The sequence below is a fragment of the Caretta caretta genome, chromosome 12, assembly GCF_965140235.1.
Source record: "Caretta caretta isolate rCarCar2 chromosome 12, rCarCar1.hap1, whole genome shotgun sequence".
NCBI classification, from domain to species: domain Eukaryota; kingdom Metazoa; phylum Chordata; order Testudines; family Cheloniidae; genus Caretta; species Caretta caretta.
Window position 1 is genome coordinate 23,675,926 of NC_134217.1, and position 20,959 is coordinate 23,696,884.

The 20,959-nt window shown below is 39.3% G+C and overlaps 2 protein-coding genes across 4 annotated transcripts in view; one reads left to right on the top strand and one right to left on the bottom strand.

Moving 5' to 3' along the window:
- CEP89 (centrosomal protein 89) overlaps positions 1-20,959 on the bottom strand; it is a 131,710-nt gene that overhangs the window by 15,340 nt on the left and 95,411 nt on the right. For all 3 annotated transcript variants that reach the window (XM_048870771.2, XM_048870770.2, XM_048870772.2), the window contains one exon: positions 2,068-2,237. In XM_048870771.2, coding sequence (XP_048726728.2) covers positions 2,068-2,237 — 170 coding nt within the window. The remainder of the gene's footprint in view (positions 1-2,067; positions 2,238-20,959) is intronic.
- On the top strand, positions 2,232-17,885 carry LOC125645367 (E3 ubiquitin-protein ligase RNF182-like). The gene is made up of 2 exons (XM_048870787.2): positions 2,232-2,380; positions 15,995-17,885. Exon 2 carries the CDS (start codon positions 16,011-16,013, stop codon positions 16,734-16,736), a length of 726 nt encoding a protein of 241 aa, XP_048726744.2. The 5' UTR covers positions 2,232-2,380; positions 15,995-16,010; the 3' UTR covers positions 16,737-17,885.

Consider the following 20,959-nt stretch of genomic DNA (forward strand, 5'->3'; position numbering starts at 1 on the left):
ACTGTTTTATCACATCAGCTTTCCTGATTCAAAATTCTTGAACACAGTATGATTTCAATTAAATGGATATTCTAAATGTACAGTCTAATACAAAAGCCTGCATGTGGTAAGTTATTTTACACCCATCTTATTTAGTATTTAGAATACTTTTATCTTTATCACCAACTATTTTAAATTCATAATTGAAATTACGTGCTGAAAATAATTTTCTGTTCTGCAATTTGCTCCTTGAACAATGCTGGTGGAAATAAATCTGTAACAGTCCATTACTGTCCCAGCACTAGTGATGCTGGTTGCCAAGCTACAGATTAGTGACATCTAACCTACAAGTAATTCCTCCTTCCACTTTCTTCCTCTGTCAGTGAGGGGAGAGTGATAAAGATAAACCTTACAAAGCTAGAAATGCATTGAATTGACAGATGACGAGCGATGAATTTTTAATTTATATGGGAGACAGACATACTATAATATGTTAGTATTATTCCTTTAAAATGCTTGGCTTGGAGTGACTGGTAAATATGTTATCAGGAGACAATTCGAGCTAGAGGAATCTTGATGTATTGACAATACAGTGTTTAAGAGGTGAATGAAACAACATAAGTGAGGTATTTAAGCATAATTAATTATACTTACCACATTAAATTAAAAAATCTTTATAGTTAAAAATAAAAAGGATACTCCTAGCTTTATAATAATAGGATTAATCTGGCTTTTCAGCTATAGGTCTTTATCTATTTCAGTTTAGTATTTTTTAACATAACTGCTACAGCAAAATATAAAAGCTGAGCTGAGCTAAAACAGGAGAATTAGAAAATGAATAGCAAAGCAGCTATCGGAACCTAACATAAATACTTTATTTTCTATCAGCTGTATGCATCATTTTATGCTCCAGTATGTGGGGTTTAGACTGGCTAACTTTAGCTCCTTTTCTTGGGGACATAAAGCCAATATCTAAGAGGCTCATATGATAGCACTATGGCTTTATGCCCTAGTGTATATCACATAATTCTCATTTAACTAGTTATTTTTTTAAACAGTTGGCACAGGCATGCATGGAGAAGAGGCATTTAAATAGTTAAAAATCCTAAGTAACCATTTCCCAGACAAATCAAGTATGTCAGAATACTCTATTTTTCTGCCAGTTCTCACAGATGCAGCAAAATTATGTTTATGTATCTACCAACAATTTAATGCCATCTAATAACACTGTATGCACTAACTAGAAACAGAACTGTGCTGATCTTGTAGACGTTGATGGCAGTCTGCTTGAGCTCTGGTTTCCATAATTTTTAAATCCATATTATCTCACAATGGCTGAGATGACTTGCAGTATGACTGCTTAATTAGCTCTCATTTATTTTGATTCTTTTATGCTGATAATGGGAATGTGTTATGAAGTCTTCCACCACAAGGGGGAAAAATCTCCTTAATGAACTATTTATATTAATAGGATATTTCAACACTGACAGTCATAATCTTGTCAAAATCTGTTAAACTATTTTTATTTTCCTTTTGTGCTCTTGATGGTGGCAATCTACACTAGTGGATAATAGAATATTAAGATGTCATTATATATCTTATATTCCAAAACCAGTCCCCTCCCGACTCATCTGACAAGGTTCTCTAACTGACTGATTTTACTTCCCATTTGTCAGAAAAACTGTCAGCAAAAAACAGTCCTTCAGCCTTCACTGAAAGATGATATTAAATAAATTATCATAGTCCTAGTGATGTATAGACACAAAAGAATTAAAGACTGGATTCAAGTTGATATTTGCTACATATTACTTTTTGTTGAGATGCAATGAGCCATTGGGAGGATTTTTAATTATAGGCTTAAGAACAGTGGTAGTCTTCCATGGAATACTCCTTCCCTGTAAGATTATATTTTGGAGGTGGGAAGAAGACAATAAAGAGCATTTCAGTATTTTCAGTATAGCTAAGAGATGAGTGAGAGAAGGCTCCCAGAGCATACCAGATGGAGCTGTGACTGAAAGCAAGTGCGTGCAGCTGCCCCGTTTTTACCACTCAATCCAGTTGGCTTGTTTTTGACTGTGACTGATTTACCTTTTCTGCTGCAGCAGTTCATCAAGGGTTTCTTGCTTGTCTTGCAGCAGCCGCTGGAGGTGCTTCATTTCACGCTGGTACTGAGAAGCCTTCCCAGCAAATTCCTCCTCTTGCTCAGTCATTTTGAGATTGATGTCTCCAAGCTTCCCAGCAGCTTTCTTTTTGTATACCTATGAGAGTTGAAGACCGTGGGGAAACTGTGATTATGGCAGTCTCAAGGATAGTTACTACTGACAAAATAACCAGCTAAATATGTTCCTTTCTTACTGTGGTTTGATCTTTAACTCACTGATACCATGCTTAAATAAATCAGGTAAGTTGCACAGATATCTTTTTTAGAATATTTATTAATTGATAGGTATTATGCATGTACTTTCCACCTCATATATCAGAGATGTGTATAGTCTGAATACTACCTATTATGCTTATGTTTTTATTTTGGGTGAAAATGACAGAAATCAGGAAAACAAAATGGGTTTACTTTTCTGGGTGTAAAGCTGCTCTTCTCAGCATATGTTGCTTACCCACTGATTCAACGGTCAAGTCTAATTATTTGTCTACAGCACAAAGAAACAGGAGTAAATATTACTGGATGGCATGTTTTTGATCTTACCACAATGAGAAAAAATTAGACTGATTTCCTTATTAAATTAAGTGTATAATCAAAGATTATATAATCTGTTTTTATAATATGAAAAAATATATTTTATTGGAATTACATGAACACTTTCTCCTGAAAAGGGTACTGTTCTAAAACAGCTCACAGAGTAATATATTGCCAGAAAATATGCTTAATACATTTGTCATGTTAAAATATTTTGCCGCTTCAGCTCGTAGTTCATTTTTTAAATGAATGCCCTCGTGAGTTTTTTTCCTTCCTATTAATAAAATAACCAATTATGCAGGTCTGAACCCTAGACATTTTTAAAAAATACTTTTGTATAAAATGTATCTTTTCAGCTTTTAGAATCAATTTCTGTTACACTGCATGTCACCATGTGGAACCCACAGGAGTGTATGGCTTGTCAGCTTAGCATCATGATGCCCCATGCACTTCCTTTGCATTTTTTTAAAACTTTTTTTTTCTGCTAATGATTGCAAATGGAAAACAACTCATCATAGGCTGTAATTTTGACACTCTCCTTACTACATCCATGTGATCTGAAAATAGAATTTTTTGCTGGAAGCAGCTCATGCAGTATGACTGGAAATTCTCTGAACTGAAATTTTGAAAATACTGATATTCAACTGTTGCAACTTCAAATATGCCCACACGGCTATCATCTTAACAAGACAGATTCTGCTTGCTTGTACATAGGTGTCCTAGGGAGACGGATACTGTAGAGAGCTCCCCCTTCCCCTTGTACGTCAGCACAGGGAGCAGCTTAAGTTTCAGCAAAGCATTTAAACAAGTGCTTAATAGGGATGTTAAGTAGTTTTACTGGTTAATCCAACTTAACCATCAACCCCGGGCCGACCGGCCGGCCGACCCCAGCAGCCCTGCGCCAGCCAGTGAGGGCCCAGTTGGGAGGGGCCCCAACCCGAGCTGCTGAATTGGTTAATCGTTTAAATGGTTAAATTTTTAAACGGTATTTATATCCCTAGTGCTTAAGTCCATCCCTATCCAGTAAAGGATTTAGAACTTGATCCTGAAAGGTGCCGATGGTGCATGGGTCATTCCAGCAAAAAACTTAAGCAGGTGAGTAGTCCCACTGAAGTCAATGGAACTATTCATGTGCTTAAGTGCTTTGCTGACTAAGGGTGGATATTCAAATTGGGCTTGGGCTTCCTGGTTCTCCACTGCCCTGTAATTCTGTAGCCATTTACAGCTGTGCAAAGTGGGCGTAAAACACGACTGTTCTAATTTGATAGTATTTTATGCCCACTTTGCATTGGCGTAAATGACTACCTAATGGAACGCAAGGCACAGGAGTGTTAGTGTCACCAGTGTGACAAACACCTAGACAAGACATGGCCCCACTCACATGCAGCTAGAGCTAACACAAGCTCCACCCTTTTAAGCAGCCTCAGAGGGTATGTCTACACAGTCTGTGGCAATAAGCCTCATGGCCCAGATGGGCAGACTTGGGTTTGTGGCGTTCACACTAGTGCTTTAGAAACAGCTGTGCAGACAACACTTTGAAGTTGCGGCTTGGGCTGGAGTTTGGGCTCTGAAGCCTATCCCCTCCCTAGCTTTCAGATCCCAAGCTCCATTCTGGGCCACATCATCAAAGCACTGTCTACACAGCGTGAGCTCCACAAACCCAGGCTCAGAGGTTTGCTTTCACAGGCTGTGTAGATATACCCAGAGAATGCACCCTGTAGGCATTCTACCTGTCTCTGCCCTCCATACAGGGGTGAAAGTAAGTCTCAGGTCTTACCGATACAAGGCTGAGCTGGGGCCCACTCTGGCCGCCAGAAGGGGCAGGGCCTACCGGCAAGTGCCTCCTTCCCCCACCCCAGGGTAACAGTGGCAGCTGGGGGCTCTGGCAGCGGTTTAAAGGGCCCTGGGCATAGCAGCGGCTGGAGCCCTGGGCCCTTTAAATTGTCCCCGGAGCCCTGCCGCTGCTTCCCCAGGGCTCCGGCTGCCACTACCGCACCGGGCCCTTTAAATCGTCCCCGGGGCTCTGGCAGCAATTTAAAGGGCTGGGGGCTCCAGCCACTGCTGGGAGCTGCAGGCCCTTTAAATTGTGCTTAGGGAAGCTGATCCACCCCGGTACAGCGCACCGGCTCTTGACGGTACGCTGTACCGGGGCGTACCGCCTTACTTTCACCTCTGCCTCCACATGCTGAATTCATTTAGCAGCAGCTGCTGGTGTGGTATATATCCACACACCCCCAACAGAGCTGTGGCTTTAAAAGTCATAAAATAGCTCATAAGTTGGTCAAAAATGGGACAAAATTGGCAGTAGTCATTCCAGTTCTTAATCCTTCTGATTTACATTAATGTAGTTAAATAATGTTCTACATTTCAGGACTCTTGCAGTTGGGGAGGAGTCAACAAAATTGGGTGATAGATCCATATTAAATATTTGCCCCTCATCCGTTTTTCACTGTTCTGACATTTGTTTGGTTCTTAAACCTCTACAGAGTCACCACCTTTCTTAGAGCTAGATTGGTAGCTCTTGGGCCTTGCAGAGGACCAATCTCTTTCCTACAAGACTTACTCTCTGCCTAGACAGAGCCTGGGACAGTAACTGGGAAGTTCTGGCAGAGGCAGACAGATTGGAACACAAATTGTTTCTACAAGTCTACTCTGAGGACAGGTTACAAGTAGACATCCTTTCTGTCCTCCTCCATACTGGCTTCATAACCACATCTAAAAGAACAATTCAGATTAAGAACTACTTATCAACCCAGTCTATCTGCAATCCGCACCTGAACTCTGTATCATTTGCTGGGAGGAACTATCCTCTTTTCACAGAGGAGATCACCCACATCCAAGGTTTCTCAGGATACTCTGAACCAGAAACCACACAAACATAGTATCTTGACACCTTCCTACTCAAAGTTCTGTCCATTCATTCAACAGTAAGTCCAGAATACATTGAAGGAAGTGTAAAACCGTCTTTGGGTCCAACCCTTGCCCTTCCAAGTTCGCAAAAGAAAGTGAAGGATAAATCTGATTTCTTCCAAGAGAAATATGGTCAGTGCACAATTTGAAAAATTAACTCTTTCCATCTCTTTAAAGCATGCCATAATCCTATGAATTCTGCAGAAACCTTCACTAGATGCAATGGAACTTGACATCTATTGCCTAGTGTCAAATCTCCCTTGGACTTCTAGGTAGCATTGCATATGGTGGATCATACACTGCTGCTCTTAGGTAGGAGATGTGGCAAGTGTCAATGGAAATGTTCTAAAACTGTTTGAATCCTTCCTCAAAGGCTGTACACAGGATAATGATGGGCAAATACTCCTTTATCACTAGGCTTCTTGCCTGTAGAACAGCTCAAGATTTAATTATCTGTTCTGTCCTACTCAGCATCTATATATAGCCATTGGGGAGAAAGGTGAGACTGCATCACAGGCTCAAATACCAGAAATATACAGATAACATCTGTCTCTATTATTCACATATGCAAAGACCTCGATCACTCAGCTATCTTGGTGCCTGGTTAATATCAGCACATGGATGAGGAGCAGTTGGCTGAGACAAAACCAGGAATGAGGGAGGTTATGTTGAGGTGGCTTTAATATTGTGTGTATGATCATCACAGTCATGCACTGAGGCTATAGCCATGCATTTGTGATCTCCTATATAGATACAGATATATCAAATCTGTTTTGACTAAGTTTCACATTAAGTAAAAAGAATTGTGCATTGAAGAGGCGTGTTATGATAAATGAAAATTCTGCATTTCATTAGTTTTTTCAGACTTACTAAATTCATGAACACTGTAGAGATAAAATACTCTGCAAACTGATTCAGTATTATGAAATGGTGTTAAAACACTGGACACAACTAGCGTTTTAACAAGCTTTCAGAAACACTGGCTTCTTGACACTGTCTGGAAAATGTATAGTCTGAGTCCCTTTTGGAGTTACACAACCCTCACCCCAGCCATGGGGACTTCTAGAGGAATTACTGTACTTCTACAGTAGTCACTTGAATTTCACTCTTGTGTCTTGTAACATTATATGAGATGTGCTATGCTATAATCAACTGTGTAGAATGATTTTCAGAAATGCTGTGCTTATTTTCTTCAATGGAAGTCACCATCCCCTTGCTCAATATCTCTGAAAATCAAACCATTAAGCACCCAATACTATAGTCCTCATGCAGGCCCACTGATTACAATGGGAGTTGCATGTGAATAAGAAGCAAAACAGGCTCTTAAAAAAGTACTTCCTGTCTTTTCTTAATAATCAGAACACCAATGCAGATGAAATTATTTCTCTTCAAATGTGTAGTATTTCCAACCCCAAGCTTCCAATATCATGTCAGGCCCCCAAAATTCACGAGATTGGCTTACAACTCACGACATTTTTAAACCAATAATGTGGCTTTCATTTGCCTTCTCATTTGAGTCTTTAGGTTGCACTCAGGTCATGTTTTCAAGCTTTCTGCAATGAGGAGGAGATGGTCTGCACAAATGGCTAGCCACTAATTTCCATTTCACAGAAACTGAACACTACCACAACAGCAGGACAGGTATCTAAAACAGCTGTAATAGGAAGTCACTAGGGTCACTTTTTGCCCTTGTCATCTTACTGCTTCATGCTAAGACCAGAGTTCAAAAGTTACATAAAAGTTAAAAGTAAACATCTATATTAATTTTTCTAGGTTTTCCATTACAGTTCATCACCTGTCCGAAATTTTCTAGTCTTCCATGTTGTTGAGTTTAGATGACAAAAGAACAAAATGTTGTTGTGCTAACTAGCATTTGATCTGCTAACCAACAGTAAAGCTTTGCTAATATTAAACACAAAACATTTATGCATGCGCTTAACATTACTTATGTGAGCAATTTCATTGTAGCCAATAGGACTGTTAAGCAAGTGCAGAAGTGTTTCAAGATTGGGGCCTAAAATTGCGAAAGGGAAAGAGTTAAGACTCCTACAGCAATATTAATTGCCACGTTTAACAAAGGAAAAGAAAATATTCTGTATGGGCAATGTTTAGTACAGTATTTCTACTCAAATTAAATCTACACCATAAAAATTGAGGCTCTGATCCACAATATGCGGAACACAACTGAGATAACCTTGGTATGGGAGTTTTGATTTTGTATTTCTAGATTATATTTCAACTGCAACCCAAATAGAGCTTTCTGAATTTGATTTCCTTAAAAAAAAGTAATATGGGGGGGAACTTGCTCAGAATAGCATTTTAAATGGCGGCAAATTAGGCTTTGAAACTCTCATCTCACTGAGGTAAAATGAGGTTGGTGAATGCAGAGTTCCCACAGTTGCTGCTATTTTCTGGCTAGAGTCAGTTTTCTGCAAGGCTGGCTTCTGTAAAGGGAAAAGCTCAGGTTTACATTGCAGTGGCTCTATAATTTACTTTTTTGAAAAATGAGGTTTGGAATGTGCAAAATTCAGCACAAACTGAGCATAAAATTGCAGCCTTTAAATTCACACTTACCGTTTTCACGGGTTCTTGATGTTAGTGCAGGATTTTTTTAGCAGACTGTGTTTTGTGTTTTTCAAAAGATACTTATCTCTCTCAGACAAATTGTCCCAACAGGAACAGTAGCCCTTGAGCCTGTCTGGCTGGGCAGGAAATATATGCAAACAGAGAGAGGCTTCTAGCAGCTCCATGGGATGGTCAGGATAAGAAATGGAGGGGGTTCTGTTCTTTGGGGCTGCTGGACTGCCTCCCACTTTCTGCTACCTTCATTAGACTGCTGAATATCTTAGATGCTTATTACACATATTCAGAAGTGAGTTTTCAATAGTTTATAATTCAGTTAACCAAGTGATTTTTTCACACTTGGTTGCGGATGTTAAACCTCATTGTCATTGAACATTATTTACATGCCAAGTTCAACCATCCTTAATACCTGCACAGAACAAAGTGCAGCAATCTTCACACTTGTAAAAGTGCATATTTCCAACTCACTGACTCAACCAGTTGAATAGATTTGGCCCATATTTTATTTACCAACCCCCCTCCCCACCCCCCAAAATCCACACACCAAACCAAATGACCCTTCTGTTAAGATCAGCCATAGAATATTTCAGCCCAGACAGTGAATATTTTTTCAAATTATGAATGTGTGAGTATGGGGCTTATAAGTGAAACCTTAACTATTGTATAGCAGTTGATGCCAAGCAAATGCTATAATTGTGTCTTCAGAACAAAAATTTAACACATTGTAGTACAGACAGTCAATTTCACTTGTCTTTCAGAGTTCATCATTTAAAAGGTTCTTTTCTCCATTTTTCTGCCCATGCATGTCTTTCTGCACTCTATTTTTACCTTCTTCCCATTAAGTTCACAGCTATGGCTGCTTAGATTCGAACTTAAACATTAATATTTTACATTACCAAAATAATCCATAAGAAAATGTTAGATAAATTAATTTTGTGCATGGTTGCTGTTCTGTATGTTAAATATAATAGGGCTTGATTCTCATACCAAGACTTCAACCTAAACCTTAACTTAAGGTAGTAGATGGTATCTCCCTAAGGAAAGAATAAGTCTTCTTAATTACACATACGTATCCTTTTTGTGCAGATACTTAAGAAGCCACGGCTAACAGTACATTTTTATTAAAAGAGAAAAAGAATGAACATCATAAATTAAATGGCTGAGTTGTTAGGACAAAGGCAGAACCCATTATTTGGAGACGGGCCTCACTGTTTTTGACAGTCGTGTTCCTTGATACCTGAGAATGATCTGTCAGTGAATCTGGAAAAATGGCTCAAGATTTAATAGACTGAGCGTGACCAATACCTGCCTAGTTATATTGGGTTGTTTGTAGCACAGGCGGCTCCCAGTCGGCAGCACAGCAGGGCTAAGCAAAGCAGGCTGCCTGCCTGCCTGCCAGCCCGATGCTGCTCCCAGAAGGGGCCAATGCACCTCAGACCCCTTGGGGGTGTGGGGGTGTCAAGGTTCCTCCCCCACTCTGAACTCTAGGGTACAGATGTGGGGACCTGCATGAAAACCTCCTAAGGTTACTTTCACCAGCTTAGGTTAAAACTTCCCCAAGGTACAAATTAATTTTATCCTTTGTCCCTGGATCTCCACTGCCACCATCAAACTCTAACTGGGTTTACCGGGAAACGTAGTTTGGTCACGTCTTTCCCCCCCAAATCCTCCCAACCCTTGCACCCCACTTCCTGGGGAAGGTTTGGTAAAAATCCTCACCAATTTGCATAGGTGACCACAAACCCAAACCCTTGGATCTGAGAACAATGAAAAAGCATTCAGTTTTCTTACAAGAAGACTTTTAATAGAAGTAAAGAAATCCCCTCTGTAAAATCAGGATGGTAGATACCTTACAGGGTAATTAGATTCAAAACATAGAGAATCCCTCTAGGCAAAACCTTAAGTTACAAAAAAAGACACACAGACAGGAATAGTCATTCTATTCAGCACAGTTCTTTTCTCAGCCATTTAAAGAAATCATAATCTAACACATACCTAGCTAGATTACTTACTAAAGTTCTAAGACTCCATTCCTGGTCTATCCCCGGCAAAAGCAGCATACAGACAGACACAGACCCTTTGTTTCTCTCCCTCCTCCCAGCTTTTGAAAGTATCTTGTCTCCTCATTGGTCATTTTGGTCAAGTGCCAGCGAGGTTACCTTTAGTTTCTTAACCCTTTACAGGTGAGAGGATTTTTCCTCTGGCCAGGAGGGATTTTAAAGGGGTTTACCCTTCCCTTTATATTTATGACAGGGGGACACATGGCTCCGCACACTGACCCTCTTTGCAAGCACTGCCCCCACAGCTCCCATTGGCCGCAATTCCCTTTTCACAGCCAATGGGAGCTGCGGGGGCGGTGCTTGCGGGCAGGCGCAGCAGGCCCCCCCCCCCCCCCGCCTCCACAGGGGCATGCTGTGCTGGTCGCTTCTGGAAGTGGCATGGGGTCTTAGTGGCTGCGCTGCATGGCAGGACTTTTAACAGCCAGAAATTGCAAGAGACTGGGAGAGTCTCCAGGATCAACCAGTCGATCGCAATTGACCAGTTGGTGACCACTGCTCAAGAGAAAAGGAAAACTAAAACATTCAGGCCAAAATGGCTATCTGAGGGATTTTAGGAGGCTGGATTCTTTTCTGGGAAGCCTTGACTGACAGCTTTTAACTGTCCACAGTCTCTAATCACAAGGTATACTAAGATTAGCATAGGCAAACGTAAGTACACATGAGGAGAGGCTGAGGGAGCTGGGATTGTTTAGCCTGCAGAAGAGAAGAATGAGGGGGGATTTGATAGCTGCTTTCAATTACCTGAAAGGGGGTTCCAAAGAGGATGGCTCTAGACTGTTCTCAATGGTAGCAGATGACAGAACGAGGAGTAATGGTCTCAAGTTGCAGTGGGGGAGGTTTAGATTGGATATTAGGAAAAACTTTTTCCCTAAGAGGGTGGTGAAACACTGGAATGCGTTACCTAGGGAGGTGGTAGAATCTCCTTCCTTAGAGGTTTTTAAGGTCAGGCTTGACAAAGCCCTGGCTGGGATGATTTAACTGGGAATTGGTCCTGCTTCGAGCAGGGGGTTGGACTAGATGACCTTCTGGGGTCCCTTCCAACCCTGATATTCTATGATTCTATGTGACAAACTGACAGTATCCTGAAGTATCCACTTATGGAATGAAGGTACACTTTATCAAATTAAGATAAACTTTCTGAATTAGGGTTAATATCTTTGGGGTACATTGTATGAAAAATGCAGTTGTGTGTGTTGTGGCACTGTATGTACTTTCTCTAGTAGGGTGGGGGAATATGCTAATGAACTTCCTGGTTATCAGCCATTGTAGCCATCCCCCCGGGAGCAAATGCACATAGTTATTCGAACTGGATTCTCCAGAGAACAAAAGGCAAAGAAAAGACTTTCTTTCTGGATAAATAACCTGGGTTTGATGGACTCAGAGCCTTCTTCCTGATCCAGCACATGGACAGGACCCCTGGTCCACAGAGGGCCCCAATCCTTAGGATAGGCTTGGAAGGACTGGGCCTGCCAGAATCCATGATAGGGTGAACTCTGACAAGCTTACTAGGATGCATGTAAGTTCTTTTATTGTTTTCTCTGTAATGTATTTTACCTTAAGAATAAAGTAGGCTTGCTTAGAACTGTGTGGTAACTTGTATATCTGTGGCAATCACTCTATCAGTCTCTGAAGAGAAAGCAAGCAGGTCTGTTTAAGCAGACTGCCTTTGTTGGGAAATACACAGTGCAAACAGGGAGCTGTGCAGCCTGACCATATCCCGATCAGAAGGGAGTGAGATGTGAGAGGCAACAATTGGGAATCTGGAAGCCTGTGAGTGGGTGACCTTGCTGGACCACAGAGGGGAAATTCAGGTGCTGTTGCCCTGAACTGTGACAACACGCTCACCTGTTTACTAATCCAAAACCTTTGTCTGTTGATTTAAACTGCTAAAATGCTTAAAGTGTGGGGTTTCTTCTTTTTTGCCAGTGTTTCCAGCCAGACCTGGAAAAAATGGACATTGCAGCTTCTTTGATTCCACCTCTCAAGGGACACCGATTTTTGCTTCCCCTGTTTTCAGATTCAACAGGCTACAGAAACACTAGGTGTCATTTAGCTATTAAAGATTTTGTTTTCACTGATCAATGTGGAATAGCATCATTAACACAGGCAAATTACCATGCTTCATTGTACTCTGTCCATGGTACATTAGAGGCCCTTTCCCATTGGTAAAACTGGGCCTATTCTTCTGTAAGATGAGGGGCCCATTGGCAGTTCCTTGGCAAGTTAGACAGAGGAACTATTTAATGAAAGAGAGAGTAGCCTAATGAGGGGAAGAAATTGAACATGACACGTGCAGGGAAAAATACCAAAAGATTGATCTATAAATCATCAAATTATTTCACTGAAATGTTTATCAAGTTTCCCTGAGCAGACTTTGCTTGAGAGAAGGGCCTGCAATTTTGGGGGAAATGGATTAACAAGATTATTCACAGTGTGTTTTACAAAAATCAAGCTTTCCATTCCTTTCCGGTATCAAGTGGAGTGCCCCAAGGGTCAGTCCTCGGGCTGGTTTTGTTCAATATCTTCATAAAATATCTTCATCTGCAAGTTTGCAGATGACACTAAACTGGGAGGAGAGGTAGATACGCTGGAGGGTAGGGATAGGATACAGAGGGACCTAGACAAATTAGAGGATTGGGCCAAAAGAAATCTGATGAGGTTCAACAAGGACAAGTGCAGAGTCCTGCACTTAGGATGGAAGAATCCCATGCACAGCTACAGACTAGGGACCGAATGGCTCGGCAGCAGTTCTGCAGAAAAGGACCTAGGGGTTACAGTGGACAAGAAACTGGATATGAGTCAACAGTGTGCCCTTGTTGCCAAGAAGGCCAATGGCATTTTGGGATTATATGTAGGGGCATTGCCAGCAGATCGAGGGACATGATCATTCCCCTTTATTCAACATTGGTGAGGCCTCATCTGGAGTACTGTGTCCAGTTTTGGGCCCCACACTACAAGAAAGATGTGGAAAAACTAGAAAGAGTCCAGCAGAGGGCAACAAAAATGATTAGGGGACTGGAACACATGACTTATGAGGATTGGCTGAGGGAACTGGGATTGTTTAGTCTGCGGAAGAGAAGAATGAGGGGGGATTTGATAGCTGCTTTCAACTACCTGAAAGGGGGTTCCAAAGAGGATGGATCTAGACTGTTCTCAGTGGTAGCTGATGATAGAACAAGGAGTAATGGTCTCAAGTTGCAGTGGGGGAGGTTTAGGTTGGATATTAGGAAAAACTTTTTCACTAGGAGGGTGGTGAAACACTGGAATGCGTTATCTAGGGAGGTGGTGGAATCTCAATCTCCTTCCTTAGATATTTTTAAGGTCAGGCTTGGCAAAGCCCTGGCTGGGATTATTTAGTTGGGGATTGGTCCTGCTTTGAGCAGGGGTTTGGACTAGATGACCTCCTGAGGTCCCTTCCAACCCTGATATTCTATGATTCTATGATTAGATTGACATGTTATGATGAGGAAATTGACATAGCATACAGAACAGATTTCCATAACCTTGGCTTCTGAAGGTTGAATGCAATAATAATGGTAATTGCCAGACAAATTACACATTAAACTTGTTTTACTGAAGTCAGTGGAAGAAAGCAAATGAATTATGTTTCAGTCATAAATTTATTTGTCTAGAATTGAAAAACTGAGTTAAACTAGTACGTTGAGATTTCTTTAAAAAAAGGTTAAAAATTCAATAGACCACCAAACATTTTTTCTTCTAAAAATAGTGACACTTTCTACAGAGAAAATACCAGTTCCTATGCTGAGGATGTAAAATTGACTCTAAAATGTAACTTACAAAGAAGATTCAAAAATTAAACAGCAAGCTTCTTTGAAATATACTTCAAACTGCACATATGAAGGAAACAGAATAATTTAGGGTTCTGCTCATTCCACTGTAACAATTTGTAATTATTGGTGTTTAAATCTTGATAGATGTTTCACTTAAGTCTACTTTTTTATCCCTACCAAATATATAGTCTCACTTCAGTGGTCAAACAGTTCATGGTTCATAGGTCAAAGACTCCTACACCTGTTGCCAACATGAAGGAGGCTGTTAGATACCAATGTGATAGGTTCCTTAGAACTTTAACAATTACAGTAGTTCACTTGCCAAGGTGATTTATACCTTTTAAAGGGTCTGTTATTACACACAAATAGGTAAAGATAAACCGAGAGTAAAGAAAATCAAGATCGAGACAGTCCCAAAAATAAAAATGGTGGAAAGACTCAATCCATGAATTCAAATACTTTAGGCTCCAATCCTGCGAACATATGGGCATGTAACTTCATGTACATTAATTCAATAGGACCATTATCTTCATAAAGTTATTTATATGTGCAAGTGTTTCCAGGATCGATATCTTAATTTTTACTATTTTAAAAGAATGTGCAACTTTAATGCAAGCAGAGATTGGGTCTCATCATGCACCTATTTAAGTCAATAACAAAGCTTTCACTCCTCTTGCCTGTTTCCATTAACACAAAACCTGCTATGTAGTAATTTGAGCCTGATGTTCTGAGAAAGGACTAATTTTACTTACTAACAAATCAGAGTGGAAATAAACTAAACTTTTCTGGAAAAAAGCGGAGGAAAAAAACACATTGCTGAGAAATGGAGGGTCACACTGGTCAGAAATTGCTACAGCTTCACAAACATCTGTATAATCCCAAAGCATTACTAATACAAATGTCATAGGGAAACTACTATAGTTAAACAATCATGTCTCTGTTCAGTAACTTTAAATATATAGCACAGCTAAAATGAACAACTGTGACGCCTCCTTTTTGGCTTCAGACATATAGAACAATGTTACAGGAGTATTCATGAATGATAACAAGATTCTTCTCCAAGGCAAAGCAAACTATAAACGCTTGTCAATGTTAGATTGTAGGAAGTGCCTTAGTAGTCGTTTTGGGCTATATTACTCATACCTTGAATTACAAAAACTGTAAAAACACTTTTGCAACTTAACTTGATGGCATTTTTAAAACTCTTTGTTCCACTGGTGAACATTAAAATATCAACAGTATTCAATAACTGGCAATCTCAGATACGAAAAATGGGTTTCTGCCAGTCAGAACTGATGTATTCAGGTAAAGCTAGATCAAGAATCTTGCCTATATATACCCACAGGGTGCTTGGTTCAGACAGTTAAAACAGCCCTTGCGTTTTCAGGAAAAAATGAAATTCTAAAAGGCAGGGATCCTGTGAGAAGTGATGGGGAGGGGAAATGGTTATGTGAGGTGAGACTTAAACTCATGGTCTTCTGCCTCCTGGCCCAATGCACCTTTCCCTAGATCAAAAAGCATTTTTATATAGTAGTGAGGGGGGGGAAACATCCTTGTTTTTTCTCTCATCCAGATGATCTGGTCTTCATGGCTGCTTTAAAGTGATGCACGAGGGTCAACTGTGCTGGGAAAACATGTGCACTGCAGATGGAATTCTCAGAACGTGTAAGAAGCAAGCCTTTAGCAAGTACTACTGCCCATATGAAAATGGCGATTTTTCTGCAGCTTACATTCAGTCTGAGCCAGATACCAAGCATAGAAAACTTGAGCCAAAACAGCTAACATTTGACAAGTTATATGCAATTGAAAACAAAGGGGGTTATAGTGGAATGTTAGGCAATTTTAATACGAGGCTTGGTTCCAGCTCCTTTGCCTACTTCTTAAAACCAACAGTACAATTTATTCTTGGGAAAATTAATGTCAAACAGATTTTCAGTTATATGGTAACTTACTGTTTCTCTGACTTCTTCTTTTGACAGTGTGCCTAAATTAAAGATGAGTTACCCTCACACTGAAGGGGAAGAAAAGGTGCCAAATGATGAGCTGGAGTGCAAAATTTGTTACCATAGATTTAATATTCATGGCTGTAAACCCAAAATACTGAACTGTCGTCACAGAGTATGTGCTAGATGTCTGACTAAAATACTTCACATAGGAGACGGCTATCCTTGCATTAGTTGTCCTTTTTGCCGCCATGAGACAGAGTTGCATGAAGATGAAGTTGAAGGACTACCTAATGATACAAACGTCATGTCCAAACTCGTGTTAAAAGACAAAACAATATGGAATTCCGACTGTAAAGAAGTAGTTTTAACACCAAAGAACTTGGCTTCCTCAAGCCCTTCTCACGGTTCTTCAAACTGCTTAGTAATAACAATTATGGAAGTACAGAGGGACTCTACTAGGACTCCAAGCCAAAACACTATCTCAGATTATTATGCAGACCATAGCCTTGACTCAGTATCTGTCAGTTCTCACACTCAGCTAGACCAAGATCTCTTCTCTAAGTTTTGTAATCATGTACCCAGAATACTGGTATGGCTGTTAGGATTTTTCTACTTTGGCTCACTGCCTCTTGGAATCTATTTATTAGTGATGCAGAAAGTGACACTAGGAATTGTGTGTGTCAGTTTTGTTCCCTCAAGTCTAACTGTATGTCTTGTGTATGGTTTCTGTCAATGCCTCTGCCAGGGAATGTGTGACTGCTCTTCAAGAAGCTGAGAGGAACTGCGTTATCAAACTATACATTTTAATTAAACTTTGAATGATAACTACAGACTTCCAATATTATGGACTATTAAGGTGATTGCAATATGATTTTAAGTCTTTCATGGTCCCATTTCTTAGCTATAACTAGCACAAAGGCCTATGTTTAAACAAACAAAAGCACCACAACCATTTGTGTAAACACTAGAAAATTGGCAAGGTAATATTATTATTAAATAGGTGATAGCTAATATCACCTTTTCCTTGAACAATGTATAATTTCATAAACACCTCATCGTGTCAAGAATTCACAGGTGAAAGTGATAAAAATGAAATTGATGTTTTCTACATTATGCTTGTACTATTTTTTTTAAAAAGAATGAAGATCAGAAATATTTTGAGTACAACTTGCTATAAAAACATATTTCAAGCATCACCTTAAATTACTTTTCCAAATTCTGTTTGGTATTTTATTGGGCACTTAAATGCTCGGATGATGAGAACCAATACAGGATCTAGAATTAAAAGCAAAATAAAAGTGCAATAATTTTTTTAAATTAAGAACTCATGTACTGTTAAAATCTTGGAGAAAGCAATTTATAGTTAAACTAAATCTCAAAGGGACATAAAAACAAATCAAGTATTTTCAAAAGAGACCTTTCCAGAATCTTTTCAGAAACTACAGCTATTTCTGAAATACAATGCTCTGAATAGTGTATGTCAGAGTAGAAATGGCTTTAAGAACGGTCTTCAAAATGTTCAATAAAAACATGCCTACTAATGTATATGGTGACTTAAAATCAAAGCATTAATTACAGGCAATTTTAAAAAAATACAGAAATAAGTTTTTATTTTATATTAACGTTAATTCCATAGGCAAAAATGGTTGATTCATTTTTCTGAACATTTTTATTGAACCTACTTGATATTGTTAAATTTTATTTTTTAAAAGGTAATTGAATTTTGTATGGTTCTAGTGTAAACCAGAATCTAAATTGCAAAATGGTAATGCAAAATGAGGGCTTTATATAAAGATTTGTACAAAATAATTATCTAGTAAATCTCCAAACTACCAATGGGTAGGACTTCTGAAGAATAATGGAATTTTGGTAGCAAGTTAAGAATAAACCTGCAGAGCTTTAAAATAGGTGTTCTTACAAATCAATGTAATAAACATTATATATAAAAAAGAATGTTTTGATGCTTTTTTTAAGTGGTAATGCACTATTTCATTTTAAAGCAATCTATAGCTATCCCAAATGTTGTTTAGTATGTCCACAGATTAAATATCACTCCTGATATATTTTTCATTGAGGCCTCAAAATCAAACATAATTTAACTTGTACTGTATGCAACTCAAAAGGAAATGTAAGGAATTATTTTTGTTTTCTCCAGAAGAGCATACAAAAAGGTGGAACTGTATGCCACAAGCCAAATCCACTCATGCGCAAAGGCTAACTAAACTGGCTTCACAGAGGGATGGCATTCTCCCTGCCAGGCTTGTGTACACCCTCAGTGATGGGGATACGTGCTGAATGACTGTTCAACCTCAGCCTGCTCCCTCCTTTCCCTTTCCCCCAAATAACCTTTTCGGTGCTATGGGAGGAGCTCCACAAAGTCTCCCAACAGCCTGCCATTCTCCAACATGCAAGTGAACTGCCCCCACTCCACTGCTTTTTGGTTGTCACAAGTCTGCAAAGCTAAAGGGTGTAGGGTTTGCCAAAACATGAACTTCACTCATTTATCAAATTGTTTTTAAAAAGTAGAAATATATGGTCTTTATTACGGATACATTCAGTACTATGTACTCCTTCGTTTTCTAACCATCTCTCATTCCCTGTTGGCAGTCACCCAAGACTCTGCGCTCCCATCTTCATTTTAGGATTAGATGTCTCATTTATATAATCCAACTTCTATTTCCTAGAGTGCCCCTCTCCCTAGTGCCAAAGGCAATAAAAGATGCTCTTTTCCAATGTTGCAACACAGTCCGCAAGGGCCTTTGTAAAAGTTTATAGTCTAGCCTTTCTAGAAAATAAGTGTATTGTTAATTACTACTGTTAGTAGTATTAAAAGCCCAACACAGGGCTGGATCCCTCATTGTGCTACACACTGTAAAAATGTATAGTAAGAGACAATCTCTGCCTTGAAAAACCTCCTTGTCACAGGTTGTTGCTACAACTCAGAGAACACTGATTTGATTATTCAAGTTCTGGTCTCTTGCTATCTAATCCAGCAGGGGCGGATAGTTTTGTGACCATAAGAGGCTCAGTTCTTGGGAAAGAAGGACTATATAGTACCTCATATTGCTTTGCAGTGATCCCATGAATGATTTAAGGACAGCACTGACGGGCTCCTAAGCATTTTCCTATCCCACATACAGTAGGGTCTGTGTAGTCCCAACAGACACTGCTATTCAAAAATACCAAGGTTGTACACTCAAAGCATGTTTATCACCTACAGTGGAAGATCCACACAAGCAAACTTCAAAGATGAAAACATCCTTTTCTCCTTCCACACTCCTTATACTGGAAACTCTTGAATCTTTGTTGCCTCCACTGGCAAAACCACAGACTACAATATGGCTCGATGTGAGAAACTGTGCTACTAGTTAGGATTAAAAAGGTACCGCAACTATGAAAATATTTAACAACTTTGATAATAGTTGTGCTTTGATCAAAATTTAAGCTTTATTTTAATTTTTTCCCAGTTTTAAATCAGTACAAGAATCAGACTCTCTAGAGACCACTCAATGACTTGTTTTTCTGTATATTGGATATTGTGGTTAAATTATCTGTCAAAATCTCTATTTAATAGGACGGATTATCTGATATACGATTAGAGTGTAAACAAATTACAAGTGCTTGTAACAAAGACCTAAAGAGCATAGTTCAGATTACACTGTAATCATGATTGCTGAATATGCTGCCATAAACTTACTTCTGAGTGGTTATGTCATATGCCTAATTAACATTTTTATTTTTGTTTTCAAGTTTTTTTGTTTAAGAAAGCTTTGTTAAAGACTTATGTATTTTTTTTTACTTTTTATTAGTTCCTATTTATGCTTTTCCCTTCTTTATTGCTGTAGTGCCCAGTCAGCTTTTTCAAATTTGTGTTAACAATCAAGGGTCCGAATGTATTTAAAGTTTATCTTGTGCTCTAGATTTAACAGTCTTCTGAAAATAAGAGACTTTGTCACTGAAAGTTGGTAGTGTGTACTGCACCTAAACTATTGGCTAATTTTTCTGAAAATGTTGCTTTCTCCAGCTCATACAGTAGTGTCATGTAATATGACAAAAATGCACTTTAAATAAATGCAGATTTTCTGACATTTAAGAAGATTACAAACTGGCATCTTTTTAAGGGATGCATTTACTAAGCTCAGATACATATGAATGGGAGAAAAAGCATGGCTCAAGCATGATTTTATAACTGTATTGGTACTCTAGAGTTGTGTAAGATTGCTACAGTGGTGCTTTGATTGTGATTACCTCCCCTAAAAACTGCACTGCTTAATTTTTTAACCTAGCGTTGGTAAATGATAAACCTGAAAGAGTTCAAAATAAAATGAATCTGTATTTGTTCAATTTTCTTTGGCGTTTGACATCACTTACGATGTATAATCAGGATTCCTGTACAGCCAATCAGCTTCCCTGCTGAATGTGTGAGTCTTTATTTAGAACATCTGTGTTGAGAAAACATAGGAAAATGTGGCAGTAAATCTGTAGAAACTTAAGGGCATCCAGATGAAAGCATAATAACAAACTACTTTTAATTCCCTTTTTGAAAATGATTAGATTTCAAGGTGACTGTCCCTTTTATTAAAATAATTCTTCATAGAAGACTGAGGGGGCATAGGGTTAGCTGGGCACTTTATACTGGTGCTGATGGTGCATGGCAGCAGAGGGTGCTTGAGCCGCCCCAACAGGTACCACTGAGGGAAAAATTTCCAGCGATCATGCTCAGGATGCGCGCACTTAGAGTGGAATGCACATGTGCAATCACTCAAAGAAGAATAAAAATTCTGAGTACTTTGCCAGGACATAATACATTTTATCTGCTCTCTTGCATATAGGGAGAATAGAAGCTGGAGCATGCCAGATGATCTTCCTGGCTTCGTGGATAGGCAAAGCTATTCAGGCAGATGAGGGTGAATGGAGGATATTGAGCAGCTTATGATGAGGCTCCAGGAGTCGACAACTCTCTTGACTAAATCCTAGACGTGCTTAAAATCATCTATC